Genomic DNA, 16,969 nt, shown 5'->3' with positions numbered 1-16,969 from the left:
AGGTTGCAGGTGCAGTTTAAGTGAACTTCATGTCTGATTTGGTTTGCCAAGTTCCTTGCATGTCTCTCTCCTCTACACTTAAACTGAGGAGACCTGTTGTATGAGTATTCCTCTAGCAGGACATGGCCTCCTAACATCCTGCCTCCACAGTCCATCCCCAGCATCCTTCCCCACAGCAAGACTCAGCCAATGCCCCATGCATTTGGAGAAAATTTGGGAAAACTAGCCATGCATTTGGAGCTCCTCTAAATGTCAATACTTCACATCTGCCCACGTGTTTGTCAAGACCTCCAACAGTTTCTTTCCTCCAGTAGAGTCCTGTGCCAGTGATGAATTATCAGTCTGTCCCTGGAAATAGCAAATACCCCTGGGGAAGAAAATTACCAGTGATCTCAGCTCATCTATAAAGGGCTCTTTCTTCTTAGGAATTTTAGTTAATACAGTCCTTGATGATTTCACAGTTCTCCAATGTCTTTAAAAGTACGATTTAAATTTTTTGTCCAGTGTTTTCTAGTTGCTGCAGTAGTACTGAATGATGGCCTGGGGCTGCATGCTGCATACAACCTTAAAGAAGTCCTCAATTTCAGAGAGTGTTTAAGAGAAAATGCAACACAACTGCAAAGCAATTCCAAATAAAATACTTCAAAAAAATGTTTTGAGAAATGACAGCTTTTTAAATTAATATGTAAATTTTAAAGGAGAGAATATTCATTTGTCTTTATAAATTCTGGAAGTTTGGTTTTTTTTTTGTTGCGGTACGTGGGCCTCTCACTGTTGTGGCTGTCTCCTGTTGCGGAGTACAGGCTCCGGACGCGCAGGCTCAGCGGCCATGGCTCTGGAAGTTTGGTTTTAAAAAATTACTTAGTTACATTACATAATCACATTATTTTAAAAAACATTTTAAGATTTTAAAAACATCAGAGACTTAATTATTAGAGACAAAATATGTTGTGGTCATATCAGTAAATAGGAAATATTTATCAATGATCAACTGTGTCACTTCAAGGGGGTTTCTGCTTGACTCACTTCTGTTTTTCTCAATATATAATAGTTATTTATTCTTTTCATTACCAGATAAAAGTATACTTGATAATTAAATCTTCAAAATAAATTATGAAATGTGCCAATTTGAATTTCTACTTCTCATTGTTTCTTATACTCTGAAAATAAAAGATGCTTTCCGTGTATGGTTTTATAGTTTACAGAGCAAGTTATAAATATTTCATTTTGCTAAAATACAAAAAAGATAAAAATAGTTGATTAATATTTTACCTAAAGATAATTTTTTCTATACCATGCCATATCTCAGTTTAAATGCTTCACAACACACCATATTTACCTTGTTGCTATGCTCACCATTTTAAAGTAAATCACGTTCATTTCTAGCCCTGGAGTAAAAAATATAGTACATAATTTCTCTTAAGTTTAGCTGTAATTGCTGCATTTATCTCATTGAAATCCCACAAAATCTGTATTTTATTTTAATTACAGAAATGTCAAATATATACATAAATGCAGAGAACAATATAACAAACTCCTATGTATCCTCACATCTTACTTCAGTAACTATCAACTCATGGGCTTCTTTCATCTATACCCATAACCATTTTCTTCTTTCCCCTACAACCCAAATTTATCTGAAAAACAAATCTCAGACACACTGTTTCTTCTGTAAAAAAATTCGATATACGGGCTTCCCTGGTGGCGCAGTGGATGAGAGTCCGCCTGCCGATGCAGGGGACACGAGTTCGTGCCCCGGTCTGGGAAGATCCCACATGCTGCGGAGCGGCTGGGCCCGTGAGCCATGGCCGCTGAGCCTGCGCGTCCGGAGCCTGTGCTCCACAACAGGAGAGGCCACAATAGTGAGAGGCCCACGTACCGCAAAAAAAAAAAAAAAAAATTCGATATGTATATTTACACAGGGATTCTTTCTAAACACAATCACAATGCCATCATTATATGTAAAAAATAAGCATTTCCTTAATATTCTCAAATATACAGTGTTCACATTTCCCTAACTGTTGTACACATACTTTCCTGACACACACACACAAAATATTTTTATAGTATCAATGACATGTAATCAATAGCAAAGCAGTATTCTCTTTTGCCACTAGATGGTACTACTGCATAAACTTCAGAAATCCTGAGATATCTAGTTGGAGGAGACACACCTTGCCTTCCATAGAGTAAATATGTTAATGATCAGTAAACATAATTCAAGATCATATGATGTATTCCAAAGTCTAATAAGTGATTTTTTGAGAAATAACCATTGTTTTGGATTAACTTTAATCCAGTGTAAGAAGTGCCAATGTTTCCAAGTGTCTTTTCACAACTCAATATTCTAAGACAAAATAAACAGGTCATGGTTCCTATTCTTTAACACCATACATAAAGCCTCTTAAAAGGAGAGATACATAAATAATTTCAGTACAAGGTCGTAACTGCTATGATAACATACACCCAATCCTGAAGAAATACGTGGATGGCTTAGCAAGGATGTCTGTAAAAGCACTTGCTGAGTAATAACCAATTCACAGCTGAATTCAGACAATATTAGTATTTAATTAGTATTTAATATTAAATAGTAATACTCATGATGTATATTATACCACATGGCTAAGAGGTCACCCTGATATTCTAGTGTAGAAATATAAGGGTCTGACTTGTATTGTTACTCTGAGAGACATTCCATTTCAACATGGAGATGGATCTAAAGATAGGTTAAAATGTTTCCCAAAAATGAATTTTGAATTTGCTCAAGTAGTTTAAAAAAAAAACCCAACAACTTTTAAAAGGACCTCAGAATTCTGCACTACAAAAGAGACATTGAGATAGGCATGCCAGGAAGAATTCCCTACTAAGTATACTTCTGAAGTAGATGAAAGAGTAGTCCTGCTGGGAATTTTAAGTTTTTTATCTTTAAACTTTTAAAACCACATGCCATGTACAATAATTTTAGATATATTATGTTGATCTGTGTTAAAATACCAGACTATACTTTTTTAACCTAGTAGGTAACTGAGTCAGCTGTTTTTAAGGTCACCCAAAGTCTGTGGTGAGAAAAAATATTTCTTTATAGTCTACTTAATCTCCAAAAGGACTTGAGGTAGGTATCTTGGAGACCTGTCAATTGCTACTGCCATAGAAATAGGCAATTAGAGTGGAAAAGATTTATAGATACATAGGGAGGGAGGGAGAGAAAGAAAAAGAGGAAGAGAGAGAGAAAGAAAGAGAGAAAAAGAAAGAAAGAAAAAAAGAAAGAAAGAAAAGAAAGAAAGAAAGAAAAAGAAAGAAAAGCTCATATGAGTAAAAGGCTGAACTGTTATGATAATGAATACAAAACTAAAAGAGGAGCAAAAATAGTTCAGTGATATACAGAAGCTTGAAGAATAAGGGAGACCTCAAAATGCATGGAAAAAGAACTAGAAGAGACTAGGAAATGAATACGGAATGAGAGTAGTGAGCAGACAGGAAGAAAGGGTCGGAAACCCAGATGGTTAAAATAGCCAAGGCACAGAAACAACACGTAGCAGGAAGAATTTTTTAAAAGAGAAGGAGGTAACAGTTTTGTTGAATCTCCAATTCTATAAAGTTATTAAATTCAGGGAGAGGAGAATCTGCCTAAGCTGGAAATTAAAACAGTTAAAGTTTTAACCTTAATTATTTTGAAATTAGAACGTATTTTCCCCAGTGCAGACTTAATATTTTATAACTTGTCGTGGAGGTTATCACAGCTTTTCAGTGTTATTTGGGAAACCAATTTCAGGGTGTGAAGGTGTCATGGAAATCATCTATGCTAGTGCAATGACTGTATTTTCCAAATAAGGCAACCTCTAGAAGGGTACCCTAGAGTATGTAGTTTAGCTTATGACAAAACCAGGAACAGGACCAGGTACTGACTTTCAGTTCAGGACTCTTCCCACTAGGGCACCCTGATTTTCTTGACCATCTATCATTGTAGCACTTAAGTGAAGACAAGATCTGAGAGAGTTGGGGATGATGGCAATATTTAATACTTGAGATATATTCTAAGGTTGTGAGGCTAGTTTCTATGAATTACACAGAATACCCACCCTCACTATAGTGACGGTTAAGTTGGCCTTTTATTTTTAAGCTTAAAAATAACTAAGAACTAACTAATGAGTCATTGGGGTTTTACAATCATTTTCTTTATATGATTTGCTGGATGAATTCAAAACATTTTGTTTAAAAATATAAATGTTAACTTTTGCAAGAAAGAGTTTACATATTATTGCTTAACTTACAACACACTTTTAAGTAAGTGAAGTGTCTAATCCCAAGTTTACAGAAAGGAGTACTGAATAAAAATGGATAAACTACAATTAAAAGTCACAGTCTTGATACCTTCATATTAGATGCCTCAGTTTCCAGTTTTGTAAGATGATTGGAATTATCTTCTAGCTCTTGTCGAAGATTTGAGTTCTCCATCTTCAGTGCCTCAACTTGCTTTAACAACTGATCATATGAAGCTGCAGCCATCCTTGGCTACCCTTGGACCTATAAGGTTAAAAAGGATTTTGAAATTCACTACTAAAAATATAGTGGCTGCTTGTTTACAAAGAAAGGGATAAACAAAACCCTGGAGACACTTAATAAGAAGAATTGTGTTTATGTAGTAGTTTCCATCGCAAAACAATATTGTGCAAGTAGCAGCATCTTTCTAAGAGGATGAAATACTGGGGTCTTAATTAAAGACAGATAGGACTAAAATAGAAGAGAACTTCAGTAGTGTTTGAAAACATTTGTCTTTTCACAGGTGGATGAGATTTCTATCAGGTTAGAATTTTTTAGAAGGTTTTAAAGATATTTTAAATGCCAAGACTTAGGAAATATAATCATTGATAAGAAATTTATTTATATTGGTAATATTAATTTATTTCTGGATTTTTTCCAATAGTCACATAATTTTAAAGCCAGAATGGATTAATGAGATTAGGTATTGCATTCTACCACTTTTCATTTGATAAAAGGCTAGTCTCAAACATCATCCATAGGGAAGTATGAAGTTCCAGGAAGGCGTCATTAAAAAGGCAGTCATTAACAAAATGGACACAAGGGAGAAGTGTAGATTGAGACTTCAAATCTTTTGGATAGAAAGATGATAATAATTACTAGTATAAATTCTAATACATTCATCCAAAAGGATGAATATAACAGGCCATGCTATGGCATATGCATCTTGGGACCCACTGTGTTCAGACTGAGGCTGAAAGACACTTAAAGAAAACTGATGCCTTCAGGAGTAGAGACTGTCAAAGAGAAGTGAAGAAGAGCCTGGCTGTTAATTACAAGACTATGAAAGAAGAGGGGAGAAAAGAAAGATATAGAAGATAGCCAGGTAATAAGAGGCCCTTGGCCTGAAGAATTAGAGAATGCTAGGAGTTACGTTCAGACTAACCAAGTTTCAAAGACCCAGATTCTCTTTTTAGTTTAATCCCAAACTCACTTAGGAATAAATAAAATTCTACCTATATTTAAAAGCTAAAAAGTATAACAAAGTTTGTACTCAAGCAATACTTAAAGATCTGGACATTTAAAAAAATGTTTCTGTAATAAAAATCCACTACACAAAATAAGGCAGACAAATTATAACACTGGCTAGTCATGACAATATTGGGGGTTCAGGAACTGGAAGGTCCCTAACAAGGGAAATCAAGGGACTCAAGTCTCGTCTGTTCACGAATGGCTAGAGTCAATGATAAACCTGGTGCAACCCACCGATTCCTGAGGAGGAAACGGAATCCTGGGAGGTGGGGATCACTCACAAAAGTCTTTACTGCTTAAAAGAATGACTTGTATTTGGAGATCTGGGTCTTAATTTCAGTCTTGGTCCTGTTTTTACCTTTGCCCCTTCATTGAAATTCATTTCACCATTTGTACAGTGGACATTTACTACCTGTTCTAATTTACAGGGATATTGTCAGAATTAAGAAACAAAAGGAGGGTCTAAAAATAAAAGTGATGTGTAAGTTATATTACGAAAATACACTTGAAACATAACTTCCTTAGTAAGACCTACTGTTGATCTATTGTTGTAAGCCCCAGTCCCCCAATCAATGGACAAGAGGTGAAGAATAATTCACCCCCTTGAAAAAGACAGAGATGTCTCAAAAACAAGGGAGAAATTCATAGGTGGGGTCACTTATCTGTTTTACACCATACCACTAATAAGCAGGTCTGGAAAGAGGTAGCACATTAAAAACCATGTGACAGAAGTGGGGATCTGACAGTATTTAATAATGTAAGCCCTAAAATTCTTCATTTCAAATAAAATCCTAACAGGTAATTTTCCACTAAAACAATAAAATAAGAGAAAAGGTAATAACACAGAGAAAGAGCAAAGTACACAGAAGTATGCTAAGACACAGAGGTTATAACCTCACACAATTACAAAAAGAACCAGATGGGCAAAATGAACACGAGACTACTAAAACTGCTCTTCACTGGAGGGAAAGGAATTCAGCCCTTCAGATGGACAATTAAAACATTTGATCATGGGACTTCCCTGGTGGTCCAGTGGTTAAAACTCCACACTCCCAATGCAGGGGGTCCGGGTTCGATCCCTGGTCAGGGAAATAGATCCCGCACGCTGCAAGTGAGGCCCAGCGCAGCCAAATAAATAAATAAATATTAAAAAAAATTTTTTTGATCACCTTTTTTCCCCCCTCCAGAATCAAATCATTTAAGTCATTTCTGCTTTAGAAAGCAGGGTGCTTTCATACAATTTTACAGGAAAAATAAGATGTTTCATGGAGTAATACTTTGCCTTATACCCTTGCAGGATGTTGCAGCCATCCCTAACTCAAAACTGCTTACTGAAAAATTTAAGAACTCATAAATTTATTTTAGAATGCCTTTTATACAATCACATGAATTTCATACCAAATATATCTTAAATGAAAGTCACTCAGCATCATTAAAAATATCAAAATTTATCACATGAAATGGGGAAAAACTCTGAATCTTTCATGCTACTGAGAATATACAAAGATCTAAATTTGTTTTTCAGTAAGGATACCCAGTAAAGAGATCCTCACCCCTTAAGAGTAGGGTAGGGGAGAAGAAAGCAAAAGGACTGTTATTTAGATTTTTATCCAAATGTTGACTGGAAAACAAATTTACCAGTATCCTAAGAAATTAATGCAAGGAGGCAGAAAAGTTGAGGCAGGCAATTAAAATTAAGTCTGAAGGATTCAACTAGAATTAAATCTGAAGGATTCTTTATTATAATTTAAGAAGTTTGGGATCACTTTTTAAAAAATTAGTTAAACTGCTTTTATTGTTTGTTTTTGCGGTACGCGGGCCTCTCACTGCTGCGGCCTCTCCCGTTACGGAGCACAAGCTCCGGATGCGGATGCGCAGGCCCAGCGGCCATGGTCACGGGCCCAGCCACTCCGTGGCATGTGGGATCTTCACGGACCGGGGCAGGAACCCGCGTCCCCTGAATCGGCAGGCAGACCCCCAACCACTGCACCACCAGGGAAGCCCTATTGTTTTGTTTTAATGAATTAAAAAAAAAAGATGTATTTGCCAGTACTGTTAGATGGTAATGAAAAAAGAGGAAAATACCAATAGAAAGAAGAAACCAAAAGATCATAAAAGACTACTTTGCTCAATTCTATGTAAATAAATTTGAAAGCTAAATGAAATAGATAATTTACTAGAAAATGTAATTTATCAAAACTAACAACAAAAAGAGATGGAAAATCTAAAATTTACAACAAAAATCACTATTATAAAATCGACATTATTCAACATGTTAATAGGTCTACACAGAAGAAAAATATTATCATGCCAAAGGTGATGAAAAGATGCTTTACAAATTCAATGTCCAGTTTTGTTGAAAATACTCAATATAATAGGACACTTTTTTTTTTTTAACACAATATATAGCAGCCCAAAGCCAGTACCACAGAATATGGAAACACTCGGTATACTATATTGCTAAACTAAGGGAAAGCCCATTTTTACCACTCTTACTCATTGTACCAGTCAACACAATTAAAGAATGAAATTAGAAAGGAATACTATTGGCAGATGATATAATTATATACCTAGACTATCCAAAAGAATCAACTAAGTATTACCACAACAAGATAGTCTAGTAATTTAGTGTAGTACAAAATATACAGAAACCTTTCCTTTATATGTGTAAAGAGAAACCAGATAGAAGATGAAATGGAAGAAAAGATCTTATTTATAATTAAAAAAAAACAGGCAAAAAAACCCAAAAAACCAAAACCAAAACAAAAAAAGCACAGGCATAAACTGAACAAAGAGTTCAAAACATATTATGAGAAAACTATAAAATGCTTCTGAAAGACACAAAGGTACATTTCAACAAATGGAAAGACATACCTTGTTTGTGTACATAAAGATTCAGTATCATAAAGATGTCATTTCTCCCTAAGTTAATTTATAAATTGTACATGGTCCCAATATAAATATTATATAAGCCTGGTTTTTATTTTGTTTTCTGCAGCTAGAAAACTGAAAAAAACAAACAAGCAAAAAAGGGAAAACATGAAAAAAGAGCAGGAGTACACCTACCACATATTAAATTACTGTACAAAGCCATTATAAGTAAAATAGTATGAAGTCAACTGTACTGTACAGTAAGTTAATTTCTTAGTTCTGATCATTATACTATGGATATGTAAGATGTTAACATTAGGAGAAGCTAAGTGAAGGGTACATGGGAACTCTCCATTATTTTTCCAACTCTTTTGTAAGTCCAAAGTTATTTAAAAATAAAAAGGCTTTAAAAAGCCGTAATAGGACTTCCCTGGTAGCGCAGTGGTTAAGAATCTGCCTGCCAATGCAGGGAACATGGGTTTGAGCCCTGGTCCAGGAAGATCCCACATGCCGCGGAGCGACTAAGCCCGTGTGTCACAACTACTAAGCCTGCACTCTAGAGCCCAAGAGCCACAACTACTGAGCTCGCATGTCACAACTACTGAAGCCCGTGTGCCACAATTACTGAGTCCACGTGCTGCAGCTACTGAAGCCTGCATGCCTAGAGCCCATGTTCCACAGCAAGAGAAGCCACAACAATGAGAAACCTGCACACTGCAATGAAGAGTAGCCCTCACTCACCACAACTAGAGAAAGCCTGTGAGCAGCAACGAAGACCCAATCTAGCCAAAAAATAAATAAAATTTAAAAGAAAAACAAAAAAGCTATGATATTGGCAGATGAATAGATCAACCAAGGGAACACATTTTTTTTTTTTTTTTTTTTTGCGGTATGCGGGCCTCTCACTGTTGTGGCCTCTCCCGTTGCAGAGTACAGGCTCCGGACGCGCAGGCTCAGCGGCCATGGCTCACGGGCCCAGCCGCTCCGCGGCATGTGGGATCTTCCCGGAGCGGGGCATGAACCCGTGTCCCCTGCATCGGCGGGCGGACTCTCAACCACTGCGCCACCAGGGAAGCCTGGGAACACATTTTTTTAAATTCCATGATATATGTAAATTTAGTCATAATAAAGGTAGCATCTCAAACACACGTGAAAAGATGAACTTTAAATAAACGGCAATGGAAACTGGACAGCCATGAGGAAACTGACAAAACTGCACCCTTCCTTATACTACACACCAGGGTAAATTACAAAACAGGGATTTAAATGTTTAAGAACATTACGTGGCATTTAAATCATGGAAACAGTTCTGTTTTTAACTAAAGATACTTAAATGGAATATACCTGCTTCCAAGAAGGCTATTATGGAGCAAATGAACATTTTAATTTTACCTGATTAGTTAATGGGTAAGGCACATGGAGGGCCTGTTGGAGCTCTGAAGTGATGATGTCTATTACTAGACTAGGAGTGACAGATTGGGTTCTTAGGTTCCTTTAAACAAATGCAAAAGTTTTTACTTGGTATAAAAGCTTAACTACTTTTAAATAAATAGGATACATCCATGCAGTGGAATATTACACTGGCATTAAAAAGAATGAGGTTGATGTAAAAACAAACCAAAAAAAGGGGGAGAAAACAAAAAAAGAGTACAGATCACTATGTCTCATACTGTCCATCTTGTTCTAGTAAAAAATAAAAGGATTGTATAAAGATAAAAATGTCATTGAAAGGATATACAAAAGTACAGTCACTGCCTCTGGAAAAAATGGTCTCAGGTCTGCTGAGAAGAAGCTTTCCTTTTCATTGTATAACTTTGTGTAAAGTTTGAAGATCAGAGCAAAAAGTTGTCTTTTTGAAAAGACTGATTATGATTAAAGAGAGGGAAGAGCCCAAACATTTAAAATGAACAAAACTCAAAGGTGGGGGGAACTGACTCGAAGAAAAAGAAAATCTTAAAAGTTCTGCAACATTGAAAAACTGGAGCAGTAGTTAAATATTTCCCCTTTCCTTCTCCTAACACAAAAAATACCAGATTCAAATGGTTTTACAGACACCTTCTACCAAACATTTGAGGAACAAAGTATTCCAACTTTTTGTTTTTTATAAATGTATTTATTTTATTTATTTATTTTTGGCTGCGTTGGGTCTTTGTTGCTGCACGCAGGCTTTCTCTAGTTGTGGCCAGCACGGGCTACTCTTGGTTGCAGTGTGCGGGCTTCTCATTGTGGTGGCTTCTCTTGTTGCAGGGGCACAGGCTCTAGGCGCGTGGGCTTCAGTCATTGTGGCACATGGGCTCTAGAGTGCACGCTCAGTAGTTGTGGCACATGGGCTTAGTTGCTCTGCAGCATGTGGGATCTTCCCGGGCCAGGGCTTGAACCCGTGTGCTGCGCATTGGCAGGCGGATTCTTAACCACTGCACCACCAGGAAGTCCCTAAGGTACTAATTTTCTTCTCCATACAGCTTTAGCCATGTTTCATAGGTTTTAGTATAAAATGTTTCCATCTCTATTTCTTGACAATTCATAATTTTAATATTGATTTCCTCTTTGACTCAGGGATATTTAAAAGATTCTTCTCAATTATTAGGTGTATAAGATGACTTGTGAGTCATCTTTTTATTGCCATTGATTTATTGTTTATTAGATTGATTGGAGGTTGTTGCCTACAAATGCTACCATTTTGAATTTTTTAAGGTTTGCCTTGTAATCAAGAACATGACTAATTTTCATAACTATCTCACTGAAATTTAAGAAAAGGGAAAAGTGAACAAAGTTCTCAAAGTTATATACCTATTTATTGACTGTAGCATATTATTTAAATCCTCTGCATATCTGTTAAATTTTTGTACTTGACAGGTGAAATTTAGGAAGCCTACCATTTATTGCATGTCATGTAATACAGTAAGTACCATATATTAATATATATGTAATTTAATCTTCGCAACTGTGAGGTAGGTATCACTTCCCATTTTAGAGTTAAGGAAGCTGGGACTTCAAAATGGCAAATAATTTTCGTAAAAACACAGATCATGTGGCTAAGACAGGATACAAACTCATATTTGTTCCCAACGCTCATGCTCCTAAGACCGTGTAATACTACCTCTACATGGCTTTCATGACCTGGTGTATCCGATACCAGTCTATGTTCCAAACTTATTTTCTATTAAGTTCCAATATAATCCTTCTCCTTAAGTAATTCCCTCTTCACCATTCCATACAAACTATTTTGTACTTCTGCTCATAATTCATCTCCTTTTTTGAATGCCCCATCCTTTTCCCCTCTGCTTTGCTACCCTTTAAGGCCCAATTCTGTTGCCTTACATAAAACCTTCCTGTCTCCTACAGCCAGTAATGAGTCTTCCTGCTGATTGTACAGTAAATACTATACAACTTGGCTTAACTGTTCTCTAATTATTCCACTTTACTTTGGCAAGTTTTGTTTTCTACCTTTAAGACAAGGTTTGTATCTAAACTTAGCTTTTGTAATTCCCAAAATGCTTTACTCAGTGACAGCCACAAAAAGATAAATACATGCAAGAATAAACAGCCATGGAGAGCAAAGAAGAGAAAAAAGAGGGCACAAATTCAGAGAATGTCCAGGATGACTTTCCCATTAAAAGAGTAAGATGATGGATTTCTCTCTATGCAATTCAAATCAACAAACATTTGAGAACTTATTATTCACAAGACACCGTGCAAATATTATAAGGAGGTTTTTGTGGGTTGAATTGTGTTTCCCAAAATGATACATTGAGTCACAGGTAGCTAATCTCTGGTACTTGTGAAAAGTGACCTCGTTTGGAAACAGGGTCTTTGCAGCTGTAATCAAGTTAAGATGAAGTCTTACTGGATTAGGGTGGGCCCTAAATCCAATGACTGGTACACTTAAAACAAGGCTAAGTGAGGAAATGAACACAGAGACACAGGAAAAATGCCAAGTGACAATGGAGGCAGAGACTGAAGTGAGGCAGCTGCAAACCAAGGAATGCCGAAGACTGCCAGTAACCACCACAAGCTAGGGAGAAAGGCATGGAACAGATGCTCTCTCAGAGTCTCCAAAAGGAATCAACTTTGCTGACGCTCTGATTTTGTACTTCCAGCCTCCAGAACTGTGACAGAATACATTTCTATGATTTTAAGCCATGAGTGTGTGGTACTCTGTCACAGCAGCTCTACAACACAGGGGAAAAGATAAATTGACATGTTCCTTATTCTCAAGTATCTTATTAACTAGCAAATGGGTAGTATTCCAGTAGGAAGGGGAAATAGGATCCATACACAAATAAATCAGACGTTTCTGTCTCATCTTACACTCTCTTGGCTCACTTTAACTCTAGTCATTGCCGCATCAATCAGCTCACTGCAAGATATAAACTGACAGCACAACGGCTGACAGGTATCCTTTTGTTTTCTGTTCTAGTCTCAGTGACAACCCAGTGTGGGTCACCAGCATTCATGCATATACAGCCTATAAAAGAGTGAACACTTGATGGGACAATCCTTGACGAAAGGGGAATGGGAGCTAGTAAATATAATTCTTTTCCTTAGATGGACAATTTTATATGGCTTCTTTAAAAGTCCCAGCTTTCAGGACTTTCCCAATTATCCAAAGTGGTGACCAACTTGAGAACACATACTGGCTGTCCCTCTTCACTATTTAACACTTTCTAAGCCACTACTCCTGTTCCTGGATCACTTCCCAAAGCAAGTATTTCGCACAAGGCCTCAAGATTCTCAGAATCTCAAGACTCTGACTTACAGGGGACCCATGCTAAGATACAAATTACCTACAATTCAGAGGCAAGTTTGGGTTCAAAAGATTGATATAGAGTCTATGGGAGTCACACCTTGCTGAGAAAATTGGAGGTAAGGGCACAAATATGGACTGAAGCTACATTGTGGCTAGCTATCTTCACAGTGTAAAGAAGATGAGATTTGGATAGAGTACCCACAGAAATGGTACGATAACAAGACTAAAAGGTACAAAGTCACGTTGCTTTAATGTTTCTCAGTTTCTATTATAAACAATGTCAGAAGTAGCTAATATACTGACAGGTAATTTATCAATTAATTAATGATAATAAAACCAAGAATCTAAAAATAGCTAGTGGAATATATATTTCAATATTCTTCATTGGATATCTGCTTACTATCTTAGTCACCATTGTATACCATATTATAAACAAATCTGGTAAATGAAAATCTGAATTTACCCCAAAAAGTAACATTCATTCACAAAAATACAACTTTAAAAAAACCACTTCAGCTTAAAACAAGGAACTGTATGTGTATGTCTGAAAACAAATGAAGACCTGTATGTGTATGCCTATAGTAGACAGAACAGTGGCCCCACAAACATGTCCATGTCCTAATCCTGGAGACCAGTGAATATATTACCTTACAAGGCTAAAGGGACTTTGCAGATGTGAACAAGTAAAGGATCTTAATATGGGCAAATTTTCCTGGATTATATGGGTGGACTTACTGTAATCACAGGGTTTTGTTTTTGGTGTTTTTTTTTTGCGGTATGCGGGCCTCTCACTGTTGTGGCCTCTCCCGCTGCGGAGCACAGGCTCTGGACGCGCAGGCTCAGCGGCCATGGCTCACGGGCCCAGCCGCTCCGCGGCATGTGGGATCTTCCCGGACCGGGGCACAAACCTGTGTCCCCTGCATCGGCAGGCGGACTCTCAACCGCTGCGCCACCAGGGAAGCCCAATCACAGGGTTTTATAAGAAGGAGACAGAAAAGTCAGAGTCAGAGAAGGATATGTGAAGACGGAAAGGGGGTCAGAGTCAGAGAAAGATTTATTGTGCTGCTCACACAAAGATGGAGGAAGAGGCCGTGAGTCAAGGAATGCAGTTAGACTCTAGAAGCTGGAAAAAAGGAAGGAAATGGATTCTCCAGATAGCCTCTGAAGGAAGTACAGCACTGCTGCTATTATGATTTTGGTCCAATGGAAACCATTTCCGAATTCTGATCTCCAGGGTTGCAAGATAATAAATCTGGGTTGTTTTAAACACTAAATTTGAGATAATTTGTTACAACAGCAATATGAAAAATGCCCTATGATCCAGTGATCCCTCTCCAAAGAATAAATTTCAGTGAAATCTCACTGACTGTGTAGTGATCTTAAAATAGATCCACAATTTCTTTGACCTTATACCTTCAAAAGTGGAGCTTAATTCATCTCCTCTTGTGTGGGCTGGACTTAGTGACTCACTTCTAATAAAAAGAATATGGTAGAAGTGATGGGCTATGTCATAAATGGCTTCCTTCTTGCTCTTTCTCTCTGGGATCACTGGGGAAGCCAGCTGCAATGTCATGAAGACTCTCAGGCAGCCCATTGTAGAGACCCATGGAAAAGAAGCGAGGCCTTCTGCCAATGGTCAGGAGAAACAGACTGTGAGTGAGCCATCTAGGAAGTGAATCCTCCAGTCTAGTCAAGCCTTCAGATGACTGTAGCCCTGGCTGACATCTTAACTGTAACTTCATGAGAGATTCTGAACCATATACCCAATTAAGATATTCTTGAATTTCTGCCCCAGAGAAACTCTAAAGTAATAAATATTTGTTGTTTAAGCCACTAAGATTTGGGGTAATTTATTGTACACTGATATGTAACTAAAATAGTCTATAAGAAGTCATATACAAGGATGTACACCATAGCAAAGTTTGTGGTAAAAGAGATTTGGAAAAAAACCTAGGACCTTCACATCTGATAGACACTACAGAACATTAGATAGCAGAGTTAGAACGACAAACTAGATGGACATAAAGTAAAACAGGTCTTAAAAACAGTATCGAGTTAAAAATGTTCAAAAGTTATGTAAATTAAAAACATAAATTTGGGTACATACCCCCAAAGAAGTGAAAGTAGGAACTCAAACAGATATTTGTGCATCCACGTACAGAGCAGCATTATTCACAAAAGCCAAAAGGTGGAAGCAACCCAAGTGTCCATTGAAAAATGAATGCATAAACAAAATGTGGTATACATACACTGGAATACTATTCCGCCTCAAAAAAGGTGGAAATTCTGACACATGCAACAACATGGATGAAACCTGAAGACGTATCTTATATGAGGTTCTTAGGGAAGTCAAATTCATAGAGAAAGAAAACAAAATGGTGGTTGCCAGGAATTGGGGGGAAGGAGAAAATGGAGAGTTAGTGTTTACCAGGTAGAGTTTCAGCTGGGGAATGCGAAAAAGATCTGGAGATGGACTGTGATACACTTACAACAATATGAATGTACTTAATGCCACAGAACTATATATACACTTAAAAATGGTTAAGCTGGTAAATTTTATGTAGGTATATTTTACCACAATTAAAAAAACCCTCATTAACTATAAAAAAGACAAAATGCTAAATATTTCACAAGAATTAACGCATATTTAAGAACATATGTGAATGAGTGCCTATAACGGGAGTGGGAATAGGGCCTGGGAATAAAGGGGAGAAGCCTTGCCTTTTATGGACTGATGTCATGATTTGATTTACAAAAATAATTTTCAAGAACATATCTATTATATAATATATGAGATGTCACCTATACCAAAATAAGAAACCGTCTAGGTAGCTTTCCTTCTAAGAGGTGAACTTACAGAAATCAAGAACCACAGATTATTGACTATTGGAACTAGAAGATCTAGAAATCACTTCATCTAACCTCATTTTACATTCAAGGCACTTAATACTTCAAAACTAATTTGCTTTTCAGAATTATCTGCTATTCCAAGCAGATTTTACAAGGCATGGTGTTTCAAAGAGCACACCACCACATTCTTTCAGTTAGAAGACATTTTAGATGATATAAATCTTTAAAGATCCTAGGAGTAGCCAAAGCAATCAGTGTTTTCAATGCAATAGCAATAATATTTCACACAGTTCTATTGTAAGTTTCTTAGAGGTTAGTTTCCATGTCTCATTTGACTCTCCTGAACCTTTATAGGTCTGGCATTTAGTAGGTACTCAAATGTATTTCCTCAAGTCATCTTTTCTATATTATATTGCCCTATCCTATCTTATGTGCTATGTAAAATTCCAGAGTGTAGCACCAAAAACAAAAAAAAAAAAAAGAAAAAAAGAGGAGGGAGGTCAAAATTTAAAAGAACATTTAATATAAAAGGACTGTTAAATTATGTGAAATTAGGGGAAAAAAATAGAGAAAAATGGTAAAATAAAAATCCAAAGAGCAATGCATGAAAAGACTGCAATTAATAGCTCTGATTCAGTTCATAGACCTACTTATGAATATTTAACTTCTGAACTCCTTAATAGCTCAATTCTGGCAATATCAATTAACAATGAATAATTTCAAAGACCACTAAAGCCAACAGTACAGTCTTATATTAGGTATTTCATAATGCAAGGGGAAAGAAATCAACTTTTCTTACTTTAGTTCTTTATTTCTTATTTAATTCCAAAAACTATCTCTATCTAATACTGTTCTGTTTAGTTGAAGTTTAAGTTGATTAATAAGATGATAGTTTCATAGAGTTAGAACAAAATAGAAGACTTATGTTCTTTACATCCTTATACAATACATGACCTTGGATAAAGTCACAACATATGCAATTAGGAA

The 16,969-nt window shown here is 36.6% G+C and overlaps 1 protein-coding gene across 11 annotated transcripts in view; it reads right to left on the bottom strand.

Annotated features, from left to right (window-relative positions):
• Nucleotides 1-16,969, bottom strand: part of APC (APC regulator of WNT signaling pathway) — a 148,779-nt gene that overhangs the window by 86,400 nt on the left and 45,410 nt on the right. For 7 of the 11 annotated variants that reach the window (XM_032625539.1, XM_032625543.1, XM_032625549.1 and 4 more), the window contains exon 2: nt 4,372-4,524. The exons of the other annotated variants lie outside the window; for them this stretch is intronic. In XM_032625539.1, coding sequence (XP_032481430.1) covers nt 4,372-4,506 — 135 coding nt within the window. In that variant the 5' untranslated portion in view covers nt 4,507-4,524. The remainder of the gene's footprint in view (nt 1-4,371; nt 4,525-16,969) is intronic. 11 annotated transcript variants of the gene reach the window in all.

Source organism: Phocoena sinus, chromosome 3 (genome assembly GCF_008692025.1).
Source record: "Phocoena sinus isolate mPhoSin1 chromosome 3, mPhoSin1.pri, whole genome shotgun sequence".
Classification (NCBI taxonomy): domain Eukaryota; kingdom Metazoa; phylum Chordata; class Mammalia; order Artiodactyla; family Phocoenidae; genus Phocoena; species Phocoena sinus.
The sequence above is the reverse complement of the archived record's forward strand: the minus strand, read 5'-3'. Positions and strand labels throughout refer to the sequence as shown.